General features: G+C 39.9%; 1 protein-coding gene across 2 annotated transcripts in view; it reads right to left on the bottom strand.

Annotated features, from left to right (window-relative positions):
- The window catches only part of LOC139753981 (uncharacterized), a 39,780-nt gene extending 37,917 nt beyond the window's left edge, over positions 1-1,863 (bottom strand). For both annotated transcript variants that reach the window (XM_071670943.1, XM_071670942.1), the window contains exons 1-2: positions 1,737-1,863; positions 1,360-1,491 (exon numbers count right to left, since the gene is read on the bottom strand). In XM_071670943.1, the coding sequence (XP_071527044.1) occupies positions 1,360-1,491; positions 1,737-1,794 (190 nt within the window). In that variant the 5' untranslated portion in view covers positions 1,795-1,863. The remainder of the gene's footprint in view (positions 1-1,359; positions 1,492-1,736) is intronic.
- Positions 1,864-13,119: the final 11,256 nt, after the last annotated feature.

Raw genomic sequence — 13,119 nt, 5'->3', positions numbered from 1 at the left:
ACACCATACTTTATTGCCTTTCTATACTAATATACTTTGCAGCTTAGGAGACTTCTTCTTATAACAACTATACATGCTTCCTTAACCTATCCAAGCACAACTTTCAATTTCCTACAAATCTTTAATACAAAACTTCAACCAGTTCAACCAATGTTCATCTACTAAAGTTACATTTGTTTGGAAGACTTATAAATTACTTTACCACTTTCATTTCCAACAAAATCAATGGGATTTCACCAAGCAGTATCTACTAACACATGGCTAACCTAAATATCATAAAAATCTAATTACCTTATAAATGAGTCATGTTATATATTCTTTGTAACTATGGATACATTACAAAGCAGTTAGTTATTCTGAACCAATTCTAATAAACCGTAACTGTGGGGTGGTAATGGTTATGAAAACTGACATAGCAATGCAAGGATTCTAGGTTTAGGACCAGTGCAAAAGAAACCCTCAACTAAAACTTAAGCTTATTCGTAAAAATACAAATGTGAGCAAACTTGTTTTAATTCCAATCATAAATCGTGCAGCTTGATCATGTACTGAAAATACGTATCAGGAAGCCAACAGAACCACAATGTTTGTTAAAATGTTATGCATCTATCATCAATCTAACTTGCTACGAAGTTCATCAATACAAAGTCATACACAAGCATTACAGTGGCTGGTCTGCCACGGCCTGTAGACTAATTGTAGCTTAAAGGCTTTCTTACTGTTTTGCAAGTGGATGACAGGCTGCCTTAATAACTCTATATTGAAATGTTACGTCATGAGTCAACATCATACCTATTGGTCTCTTTTGTCATTACTGCACCGATTTTGCACAATAAAACAATATCGTGCCTAAATTATGAAAACATAACAGCAGAGAGATTTACGTATTTCAATGTAACTAAATAAGAAAGACTTATACTCTATAACTAACCTATAAAATCCTAATAAAACTCTGGCTAAGACCCAGAGTCTGGCTAGGAAAATTGTCTCCATCTATAATTTTGATACGGTTAGGTTGATTGCTCCATCTATAATTTTGATACGGTTAGGTTTAAGTTCGTTTCACTGAATTATAAACTATAATGCACTGGGTCACATGACTTGGTCATCGTTGCTTTACCTAATGAACAAAAATTATCAATTCCTGAGACAATCAGTACAACTACTAATAACAAATTGCAAGCACCCTAGTTTCTAGGCAACAGTACACCGTATGACAAACTGATTACCCTCCTATACCCACAAGTCGGCCCAAAAGCAAAATTATTGGTCTACACCACTACAACCTGAAAGGTGTTTAAAAAGTTATATGTTAATGAAGATATAACATTATAGCATTTCAAAGACAAGAAGTTTTACCCATTGGTTCAGCATGGTGTGCTTGAAGGTGCAACGAGGAGAATCTTGCAAGCTCGCCGGGCAGCCAGTCCGCTGGGGGAGGTGGTGGCAGGTCCAGGTTAAAAAGACCGAGTCCTCCTTTCACAAGTGGACCTAATTCATCCCAAAACATCATTGAGAAAGACCATCCTTTATTCATAAGCTATTTCTAATCTAAGGTTATCAATCCAGTTCTTATATGATAGGATCCCTGTCAATGCCCAAGACAGACAACGGAATGTATTGAAATGTCTATGCAAAGTTTTCGAGACCTTTTTCCCATCTACTTTATATACTAGAGTCACTAATATAATCATATGTAATGAAGCAATATAAAGACCGCTTGCACTAATACTTACTATACATTGTGAGCATAATTTGCTTCAAGTACAAAGACTGCGTAGTATTCTCAGCCATACGTTACGTAGTGATGACACTTGATAACTTCTATTACCCGTAAACGTCTCATCAACTGGCAGTTTGGATGAGAAAAAAGATCTTCAAATTCAGTATTTGATACTAAGTTCGTTCGTAAGCCAATAAGCTCTGTATGATTGAAACGTTATAAATCTGATTTCGTATGATATGCAAGAAGATACTAATTTTTGTTAACCGACACTTTTGCTCACCTCAGAATGTGACGAACTTTTAAAGATGGCATATAAGGCTGCTGACAATCAAAGCCATTCCTTTGCTAGAATTTCTTTGTCTCGGCTTCGAGGTAATTTATAAACGGCTTTTAAGCTAATGGATAGGTCAGTTATGTAGAATTTATTCAACGAAATTAGTTAATAAGCCAGTCCTTAATCAAAATTTTTAACCCATCTAAGCGTGATCCAAGTCGCCTATTTCATATCTATTTAGCCTGCAGTTTACTAAGTTTCATTGTCCCCTCAGGATTGATCGAGAAATGGGTGGTTGGTTCAGGCATAAGGTTACTGCGCATATGAGATGGCGATGAGTAAGGCATTCAGTTGGCCATGCTACCATCCAAGATCGCAGCTTCGAAAATGCGACTTGTTCGGATAGTCACTTAGGGAAAATCCCTCCAGGAATAGCCTAACATGGGCAATAATTGATAATCTATTAGTGAAGTGATTAACGAGGGATACTGAAATAATCGCCTTGGTAACCCAACATATGCATCCCATGTCACACAGAGAACAGACAAGGTTCAGGGTCAGTGAGTATCCTATCCCTTTGGAGACTGTTGCCCAGCTCGGGGATATAGCATTTAACATCTACTAGGAATCCCGGTGAGCTACACCTCGTTCTGTTACAAACGGTGTCTTTATAAAGTGCGCACTGCTCACCCCCCCCCCCCCCCCGTGAGAGTATTGAGCCAATATATTTACAACAGACACTGATAGCTTCAGTTTCAACAGCCCACCTGTTTGGGTCGTCAGGGTCGTGCCGTGCATCAGCCAGGATCGTGTCGTGCACCAGTCAGGATCGTGCCATGCGCCAGTTTGGGATAAAGGAGAATTCCCGTGAATGCGTACATAGGCGCGTCACTGTCATATTATGTGGACTCACTTCATTTTATTTAAGTATTAAATACAAGAAGGTTATTTGCCTTTCCTTAGCCTACAGGAAAGTGAGTAGTTAAAGTATCATTAATGTATACATTAAGGGGTTTTACTTAAACCATGGCTGTAGGCCCCACTGGTAATCTCACTTGAATAGCACCAACCACCATATGATAAACTCTAGTAAGTAAAACTAATAATAATGTAGCAGTAGTATCTTGTAAAAAAGATCTAACCCATATATTATTAATCTATTTATTATTTATTATACTTTGTCGCTGTCTCCCGCGTTAGCGAAGCAGCGCAAGGAAACAGACGAAAGAATGGCCCAACCCACCCACATACACATGTATATACATACACGTCCACACACGCACATATACATACCTATACATCTCAACGTGTACATATATATACACACAGACATATACATATATACACATGTACATAATTCATACTGTCTACCCTTATTCATTCGCGTCACCACCCCGCCACACATGAAATGACAACCCCTTCCCCCCGCATGTGCGCGAGGTAGCGCTAGGAAAAGACAACAAAGGCCACATTCGTTCACACTCAGTCTCTAGCTGTCATGTATAATGCACCGAAACCACAGCTCCCTTTCCACATCCAGGCAACACAAACTTTCCATGGTTTACCCCAGATGCTTCACATACCCTGGTTCAATCCATTGACAGCACGTCGACCCCGGTATACCACATCGTTCCAATTCACTCTATTCCTTGCACGCCTTTCACCCTCCTGCATGTTCAGGCCCAGACCACTCAAAATCTTGTTCACTCTATCTTTCCACCTCCAATTTGATCTCCCACTTCTCCTCGTTCTCTCCACCTCTGACACATATATCCTCTTGGTCAATCTTTCCTCACTCATTCTTTCTATGTGACCAAACCATTTTAAAACACCCTCTTCTGCTCTCTCAACCACATTCTTTTTAATGTGTGTGTACGTGTATGTATATACATGTGTATGTGGATGGGTTGGGCCATTCTTTCGTCTGTTTCCTTGCGTTACCTCGCTAATGCGGGAGACAGCGACAAAGCAAAATAGATAGAATAATCTCTCTTACCCTTTCATTACTTACTCGATCAAACCACCTCACACCACATATTGTCCTCAAACATCTCATTTCCAGCACATCCACCCTCCTCTGTACAACTCTATCTATAGCCCACGCCTCGCAACCATATAACATTGCTGAAACCACTGTCCCTTCAAACAGACCCATTTTTGCTTTCCGAGATAACGTTCTCGCCTTCCACACATTTTTCAACGCTCCCAGAACTTTCGCCCCTTACCCCACCCTATGACTCACTTCCGCTTCCATGGTTCCATCCGTTGCCAAATCCACTCCCAGATATCTAAAACACTTCACTTCCTCCAGTTTTTCTCCATTCAAACTTACCCCCAATTGACTTGTCCCTCAACCCAACTGTACCTAATAACCTTGCTCTTATTCACATTTACTCACAGCTAAACCATATATATATATATATATATATATATATATATATATATATATATATATATATATATATATATATATATATATATATATATATATATATGAGTGTGTGTGTGTGTGTGTGTGTGTGTGTGTAATACTGAATTTTGATGTATAGAGAGGATTTCTAAAGCAGCATAACTTGTTTTCGTGGAAGGTGTTCGCCGCGGCGCCACTGTGCAAATTGCAGTTGGATAGTTTCACTCTGGTCGAAAGTAAGAAGTTGTTTGATTGAATTAGGCAGTAACCAGACAAGTGGCAGCTTGGAAGTTTATCTTTTTACGTAGTGCCCGCTATATATCGTGATATAATTCAATATTCATAAAACTTTGCCATTTTATGTATTGACTAATTATGTCGTATGGCTAAATGAAACTGTATTGTACTGAATCAAATCGGTATGTAGATGTGGTCAGCATGGGTGAGACCCAAGAGCACAGACGCCTCTCGTCCCACAACCATCATCAGTCTTATCGGTCACCCACCCGTTGACGTATCGCTAATTGTTTTTAGCTGCAGGCTTGTGATAAAGACATAACTGAATTTACTTTCATTTGTGTAATGCATTATGGTTTACGTTCTTTTCAGTACATAGTAAAAAGAGAAAAGAATCTCTACCCTTGCCGTGTAATACAATATGACAAAACAGACGAAAGTTTTGACCGGAGCGATTGGCAGTCCTTGGTTCAATTATTTCATATGCCAACAATCTTGTTTAGGAAAAAGTACTTTACCTCATTCGAGGTAAATCTTTTGCCCACGAGTTTGTATCCATTTCTACGAGTGAACTCAGACAAATCAAGTCCTAAGGTACTTGTTACATATTCCTAGATGCCCATTATCTGTCTATTGGAGTTACCCAAATTGCGACTGTTTGACATAACACACCGTCCACAAGTCTGAGAACACCACTTTCTCCCACTTAATGGTATACTCACTTTCAACAACTCAGATCAGGCATAAACTGTATACTACCTGTGAACCACGAACGCCTGTTGCTTTACCACTCGTGTTACGCGCTTAGGATTTGATATCTTCAGTTATTTAATCAGCTCGTCTCGATAAGTAACTTAACTTCCGCTTTAGATTATGATTATACGTAAATGTTAAACATTGAATTCAACAACTCCCTTAAATCCTTTGCCCTAAATGGCTTCACGGCTACGAAAAGAACCAAGCGTTCTACCTAATCATAAAGAGTTGAGGAGCTACTCTCTAGGAAGGATCTGGTGCTAGATTGTACGTCATACCTGCCATACCTGCCTTCAATGGTTGTTGAGGAAGTATCCTATTTCAATGAAAGGTGGCGTCGAGCTGTGCAGAAGCATTTGATTCTATATTTCCTGCTATTCCCAACCAATGAACTTAAACCAAGATAGTGTATACACTTTTACTGAACTGTAGTCAACCTAAATCTAAACCATTTTTCCCTATTTAAAATTTCTTAAATATCAGGAAGTCTAGAAGGAAGTAAACAAACTGACAATCCTCCCTGAACCTATTATCAATTCGTTTGATGATTTAGGAACACAGATTCTGGTGGTATTTGAAATGAATTTGAAAATCGGAAGGAAAGGGAAGTATTGCTATCAGCACCAGCCCCTCAAAGCAGCCACTATGAGGAGCCTCATAATATAAGTAGTCAAAATGAATAGATCCATCCTTGCTTGTATCATGGGAGATGTGTGTGTGTAAGTTGCAACAGAGAAAATATTCAATGATTTATTTCACATCATGGAACATCCAAGTAGTCTGTATATAGGTACTAACACCATAGGAACTATTCCTGTGAGGAGCCTATGAATTTTGCTAAGGGGCTTGGTTCAAGGCTCAATACAAGTCAGATAAGGATGACGATAACCATTAATGAGACTGTTTTCTCTTAAGATAACCCAAGGGTATTTTAAGATTATGGGAATACAGAGAGAACAAAAGCGATGATGACTTTTAGACAGAAGACACCTGGGGAAGTACTACCACCCTGAACCAGGTTGAAGTGATACCCGGAATCATCTTACTCCCGTGTCATGATTACTGGTCTGACTCTCTGTTTCATTAAAAACTTAACTCTCGTAATGGAGAGTACATGAAATACACATCCTTTTCCTCTAGTTCTTGATCACTTATTTTCTCACATTTTTAATTAAATTTTTCATTATGTTAATATCTCATTCCCATATTTCGTTAGTGGGGACATGTCCGTAACTGGAGCTTTTGTGGTTCGCCGAGTAGTATTCAGTATTGCTTTAGCACGACCTACGTTCTTTCGAATTTGAAGACTTTTGTAGATTAGACCACAGATGCTGTTTGGTGCTGATGCAGGGGAGTCCAATTAGGGTCTGGGTAAGAAGACCTTGCGTCAACACCAGCATGGTGACCCCTCAGCATAACTGACATAGCACGGTGCGGAAGTTAACTTCGGCTGTGTTTGATCTGAACAATGCATTAAATCATTAACGTTTATGTCCTCACTTTATGAACAACTGTTGTCAGCTAACAGGATTATGTAGGTAAGTTATTTGGAATCTACTATTTGCTATGTGTATACTATGGTAGCTGCCCGATTTTTCGTTTCACACCTTTCACTTCATGTATCTACTGCATATTTACTGACCTTTGTTGTATATTAGGAATTTTCTGTTGAGACCTTTCTGGTGTATAGTATGCAAGACACACTACTACGGGGCAGGGTAGTTAGAACAACGTTACGACACCTTTTTTTTTTTTTTTTATTCATTGGAGCACATCAACTACAAACATGTGAGGAACAAGAGGCGCATTCTTTTTAGATGGGAGAAACCTAACTCGGCTGCCTTAAATTAGGGAGGGTTGGTGGACGACATAGATCTTGATAGTCTTATTTTCTTTCTGAAACAATTTACAAGCAAATGACCAGCTACATGTGGAATAATCATAGGGATGAAAGTTACACCGGCAATTGAGAAAAATCTATATTCCAGAATAATATTTCATTACTCCATAGATAGCTGGACATACGTGTCGTATCAACAGATATTAAGTAATAATACTGTGTGCCCCTGGATGAGGATGAAGCCATTTTTTTTTAATGTGAACAATGTGGATGAGCAGTAAAGTCAGTATACTCGGACGTAACATTGATTTTAGCGGCATCCTTTGTTTTTATAATTCATCTAAGATGATGCATTGATTCCTCCGATGTGCGGGATAGGATACCAGGCACTGGAATTCAAGGTCAACTTTCTTGCCTTATGGGAGGAACCCACTTAGAAGAAACAACTGATTTATCTAAGTGCTGCAAGATGAGGGAGGGCTAGTTTGTTTTTATATCAAAGACTATGCACGAGCATAGTCTGATTTTGTACAAGCCGTCCGACAGAGAGAGACTTCGAGAGATAAGGCAGATTGCTGCGATGGAGACGCTTGCTTTCCTTAAGGCTACGGTTACCAACATTGCAATACACCTTATCAGGAACTGAGGTAACCACACGTATGTACTCTGTCTTGAATTAACAGGCTATTTTTCACGTAAATACAAAATTCAGTGATACCAGTCACCAGTCGCATGTCCATACGTATTTAATTTTTTTATTCCAGCTGAGATGGCACAGCCGACTGAGGTCCTAATCAAGGCCATAACATTAACGGTATATCCTGGAGTTGGATGAACAGCTGGGTTGACTGTGGACCGACTGCCGCAACCAGGATTCGAACCCATGCGCTCGACCCTGGGCGGCTCATGAATGCGTCATGGTTAGGAACGTTAACAGATACACCACGGGAGTCCATAAACAGGAAGTTGTAGTTAATGAGATTTCCAAGACAATCCTTACCTAAGAAGTAGGATATTATCATATCCTGCTGGTGTCATGCGAAAAGTCCAGCATCTAATGCTGATGAAAGACGGTTTGGGGATTTACCGTTTTAGTTCTGTAATTGGAAAACCCTTAAGGCCACAGCATGAAAACTAGGTGAAATTCTTTACTGGAAAAGCCGAAATTCACTCATGAAGTAGGTTTACTGCTATGTGTACTTTAAAAAAAAAAAAAAAAAAAAACAGTACAAAGAATATAAATTGTTTAACAGCATCTCTGATCAATAAACTTAAGAAATCATTACCAACAAAAGCATTCAACGATGGTGCTGAATACGCGATACATATGATGAAAGTTGTTGGGAATTGACACCTAAGAAGCATGTTCCTCGTGCATTATGTTTTAAGCACTTTCAATTCATCAACTGAACAGGAGGCTGTCAAATATTTGTCAGACACTCTCATACTTTACTACGTAATGGTTTCAATATAAAACTTTGCACTAACTCCTGTCTCCTGGAAGTGTAAAGCATTCTTCTCCCCTGAAAATTAAAAGCTGTAAGTATAGGACGTATATTAACCAAGAAACCAACATCAAGAGATATAACACAGTTATAAAAAAAAAAAAAAAAATCTTCATATATGGTATATACGCCACTGCTGCGTCAGAGTGCACGACGTCACATACAAAGGCTACTGTACGTGTTACATTGATTACCAGGAACTATCTTCTGCGTCACATCACCCATATTCACTAACATACATCCACGCACGCACCCACCAGAGATCAGCACAGCATCATAGGTCAACATACCGACGGACGAGATACCTCCACATTGTTTGGAATAGGAGAAGCTGGTCAAGATGGTATTGGGTGACGGATCCGGGATAACAGGTAAGCCAACACTTCCACCCTGGGGAACTCTCACTTGCTTTAATTAATTCTTTTTGGTTGTGCTGGAAACGACGTCGCTAGCATTCGAGATAGAGAATAGGAATTACGGGTTCCTTTTTCTTATCTCCCATCCAGTTTATGCATGATTAGAAATCCGGTTAAAGGTGGCGTAATGCCTCGACATAATTGGTAAATCACTATGTTGTCCACTTCTATCGAAATTTCACCCTCACCAGCGACATCCAAGCTATCACTAGAAGCTAAATACCTTTAACACACTGCTTTCGGGCTTCACCCAATTCCAGATTCCACTTGACTCCACTCAACTTCAGGACCAGACCTCAAGCTACACTACTCTCAGTTCTAACTTTAAAATTAACCCGACCCTAGGCTCCGTGCATCTCCACACTCCACTTCTCTAGGCTCCTTTCAACCCTAGGCTCAATCCGACTCTAGGTTCTACTTGATTCTAGGCACCATCCATCACTAATTCGTTCAAGATTTCTATCTACATTCAATAGGTAATAAACTAAGTAATGTACTTCCTATTTACTGATCCGTCTCTTAATCTTGTGCGTGTACCATCTCGTGTGTGCGTATATATATATATATATATATATATATATATATATATATATATATATATATATATATATATATATATATATATATATTATCCCTAGGGATAGGGGATTAAGAATACTTCCTACGTATTCCCTGCGTGTCGCAGAAGGCGACTAAAAGGGGAGGGAGCGGGGGGCTGGAAATCCTCCCCTCTCGGTTTTTTTTTTTTTTTTTTTCAATTTTCCAAATGAAGGAACAGAGAATTGGGCCAGGTGAGGGTATTCCCTCAAAGGCCCAGTCCTCTGTTCTTAACGCTACCTCGCTAATGCGGGAAATGGCGAATAGTTTGAAAGAAAAAGAAAAAGATATATATATATATATATATATATATATATATATATATATATATATATATATATATATATATATATATATATATTTTTTTTTTTTTTTCTTCTTTTTTTTTTGCCGCTGTCTCCCGCGTTTGCAAGGTAGCGCAAGGAAACAGACGAAAGAAATGGCCCAACCCACCCCCATACACATGTATATACATACGTCCACACACGCAAATATACATACCTACACAGCTTTCCATGGTTTACCTCAGACGCTTCACATGCCCTGATTCAATCCACTGACAGCACGTCAACATCGGTATACCACATCGCTCCAATTCACTCTATTCCTTGCCCTCCTTTCACCCTCCTGCATGTTCAGGCCCCGATCACACAAAATCTTTTTCACTCCATCTTTCCACCTCCAATTTGGTCTCCCACTTCTCTTCGTTCCCTCCACCACCGACACATATATCCTCTTGGTCAATCTTTCCTCACTCATTCTCTCCATGTGCCCAAACCATTTCAAAAAACCCTCTTCTGCTCTCTCAACCACGCTCTTTTTATTTCCACACATCTCTCTTACCCTTACGTTACTTACTCGATCAAACCAACTCACACCACACATTGTCCTCAAACATCTCATTTCCAGCACATCCATCCTCCTGCGCACAACTCTATCCATAGCCCACGCCTCGCAACCATACAACATTGTTGGAACCACTATTCCTTCAAACATACCCATTTTTGCTTTCCGAGATAATGTTCTCGACTTCCACACATTCTTCAAGGCTCCCAGGATTTTCGCATGCTCCCCCACCCTATGATCCACTTCTGCTTCCATGGTTCCATCCGCTGCCAGATCCACTCCCAGATATCTAAAACACTTTACTTCCTCCAGTTTTTCTCCATTCAAATTTACCTCCCAATTGACTTGACCCTCAACCCTACAGTACCTAATAACCTTGCTCTTATTCACATTTACTCTTAACTTTCTTCTTTCACACACTTTACCAAACTCAGTCACCAGCTTCTGCAGTTTCTCACATGAATCAGCCACCAGCGCTGTATCATCAGCGAACAACAATTGACTCACTTCCCAAGCTCTCTCATCCCCAACAGACTTCATACTTGCCCCTCTTTCCAAAACTCTTGCATTCACCTCCCTAACAACCCCATCCATAAACAAATTAAACAACCATGGAGACATCACACACCCCTGCCGCAAACCTACATTCACTGAGAACCAATCACTTTCCTCTCTTCCTACACGTACACATGCCTTACATCCTCGATAAAAACTTTTCACTGCTTCTAACAACTTGCCTCCCACACCATATATTCTTAATACCTTCCACAGAGCATCTCTATCAACTCTATCATATGCCTTCTCCAGATCCATAAATGCTACATACAAATCCATTTGCTTTTCTAAGTATTTCTCACATACATTCTTCAAAGCAAACACCTGATCCACTTATCCTCTACCACTTCTGAAACCACACTGCTCTTCCCCAATCTGATGCTCTGTACATACCTTCACCCTCTCAATCAATACCCTCCCATATAATTTACCAGCAACACTCAACAAACTTATACCTCTGTAATTTGAGCACTCACTCTTATCCCCTTTGCCTTTGTACAATGGCACTATGCACGCATTCCGCCAATCCTCATGCACCTCACCATGAGTCATACATACATTAAATAACCTTACCAACCAGTCAATAATACAGTCACCCCCTTTTTTAATAAATTCCACTGCAATACCATCCAAACCTGCTGCCTTGCCGGCTTTCATCTTCCGCAAAGCTTTTACTACCTCTTCTCTGTTTACCAAATCATTTTCCCTAACCCTCTCACTTTGCACACCACCTCGACCAAAACACCCTATATCTGCCACTTATCATCAAACACATTCAACAAACCTTCAAAATACTCACTCCATCTCCTTCTCACATCACCACTACTTGTTATCACCTCCCCATTTGCGCCCTTCACTGAAGTTCCCATTTGCTCCCTTGTCTTACGCACTTTATTTACCTCCTTCCAGAACATCTTTTTATTCTCCCTAAAATTTAATGATACTCTCTCACCCCAACTTTCATTTGCCCTCTTTTTCACCTCTTGCACCTTTCTCTTGACCTCCTGTCTCTTTCTTTTATACATCTCCCACTCAATTGCATTTTTTCCCTGCAAAAATCGTACAAATGCCTCTCTCTTCTCTTTCACTAATAATCTTACTTCTTCATCCCACCACTCACTACCCTTTCTAATCAACCCACCTCCCACTCTTCTCATGCCACAAGCATCTTTTGCGCAATCCATCACTGATTCTCTAAATACATCCCATTCCTCCCCCACTCCCCTTACTTCCATTGTTCTCACCTTTTTCCATTCTGTACTCAGTCTATCCTGGTACTTCCTCACACAAGTCTCCTTCCCAAGCTCACTTACTCTCACCACCCTCTTCACCCCAACATTCACTCTTCTTTTCTGAAAACCCATACAAATCTTCACCTTAGCCTCCACAAGATAATGATCAGACATCCCTCCAGTTGCACCTCTCAGCACATTAACATCCAAAAGTCTTTCCTTCGCGCGCCTGTCAATTAACACGTAATCCAATAACGCTCTCTGGCCATCTCTCCTACTTACATACGTATACTTATGTATATCTCGCTTTTTAAACCAGGTATTCCCAATCACTAGTCCTTTTTCAGCACACAAATCTACAAGCTCTTCACCATTTCCATTTACAACACTGAACACCCCATGTATACCAATTATTCCCTCAACTGCCACATTACTCACCTTTGCATTCAAATCACCCATCACTATAACCCGGTCTCGTGCATCAAAACCACTAACACACTCATTCAGCTGCTCCCAAAACACTTGCCTCTCATGATCTTTCTTCTCATGCCCAGGTGCATATGCACCAATAATTACCCATCTCTCTCCATCAACTTTCAGTTTTACCCATATTAATCGAGAATTTACTTTCTTACATTCTATCACATACTCCCACAACTCCTGTTTCAGGAGTACTGCTACTCCTTCCCTTGCTCTTGTCCTCTCACTAACCCTGACTTTTACTC

This window comes from Panulirus ornatus, chromosome 16 (assembly GCF_036320965.1).
Source record: "Panulirus ornatus isolate Po-2019 chromosome 16, ASM3632096v1, whole genome shotgun sequence".
NCBI classification, from domain to species: Eukaryota; Metazoa; Arthropoda; class Malacostraca; order Decapoda; family Palinuridae; genus Panulirus; species Panulirus ornatus.
This window is presented reverse-complemented; position numbering and strand designations above follow the sequence as displayed.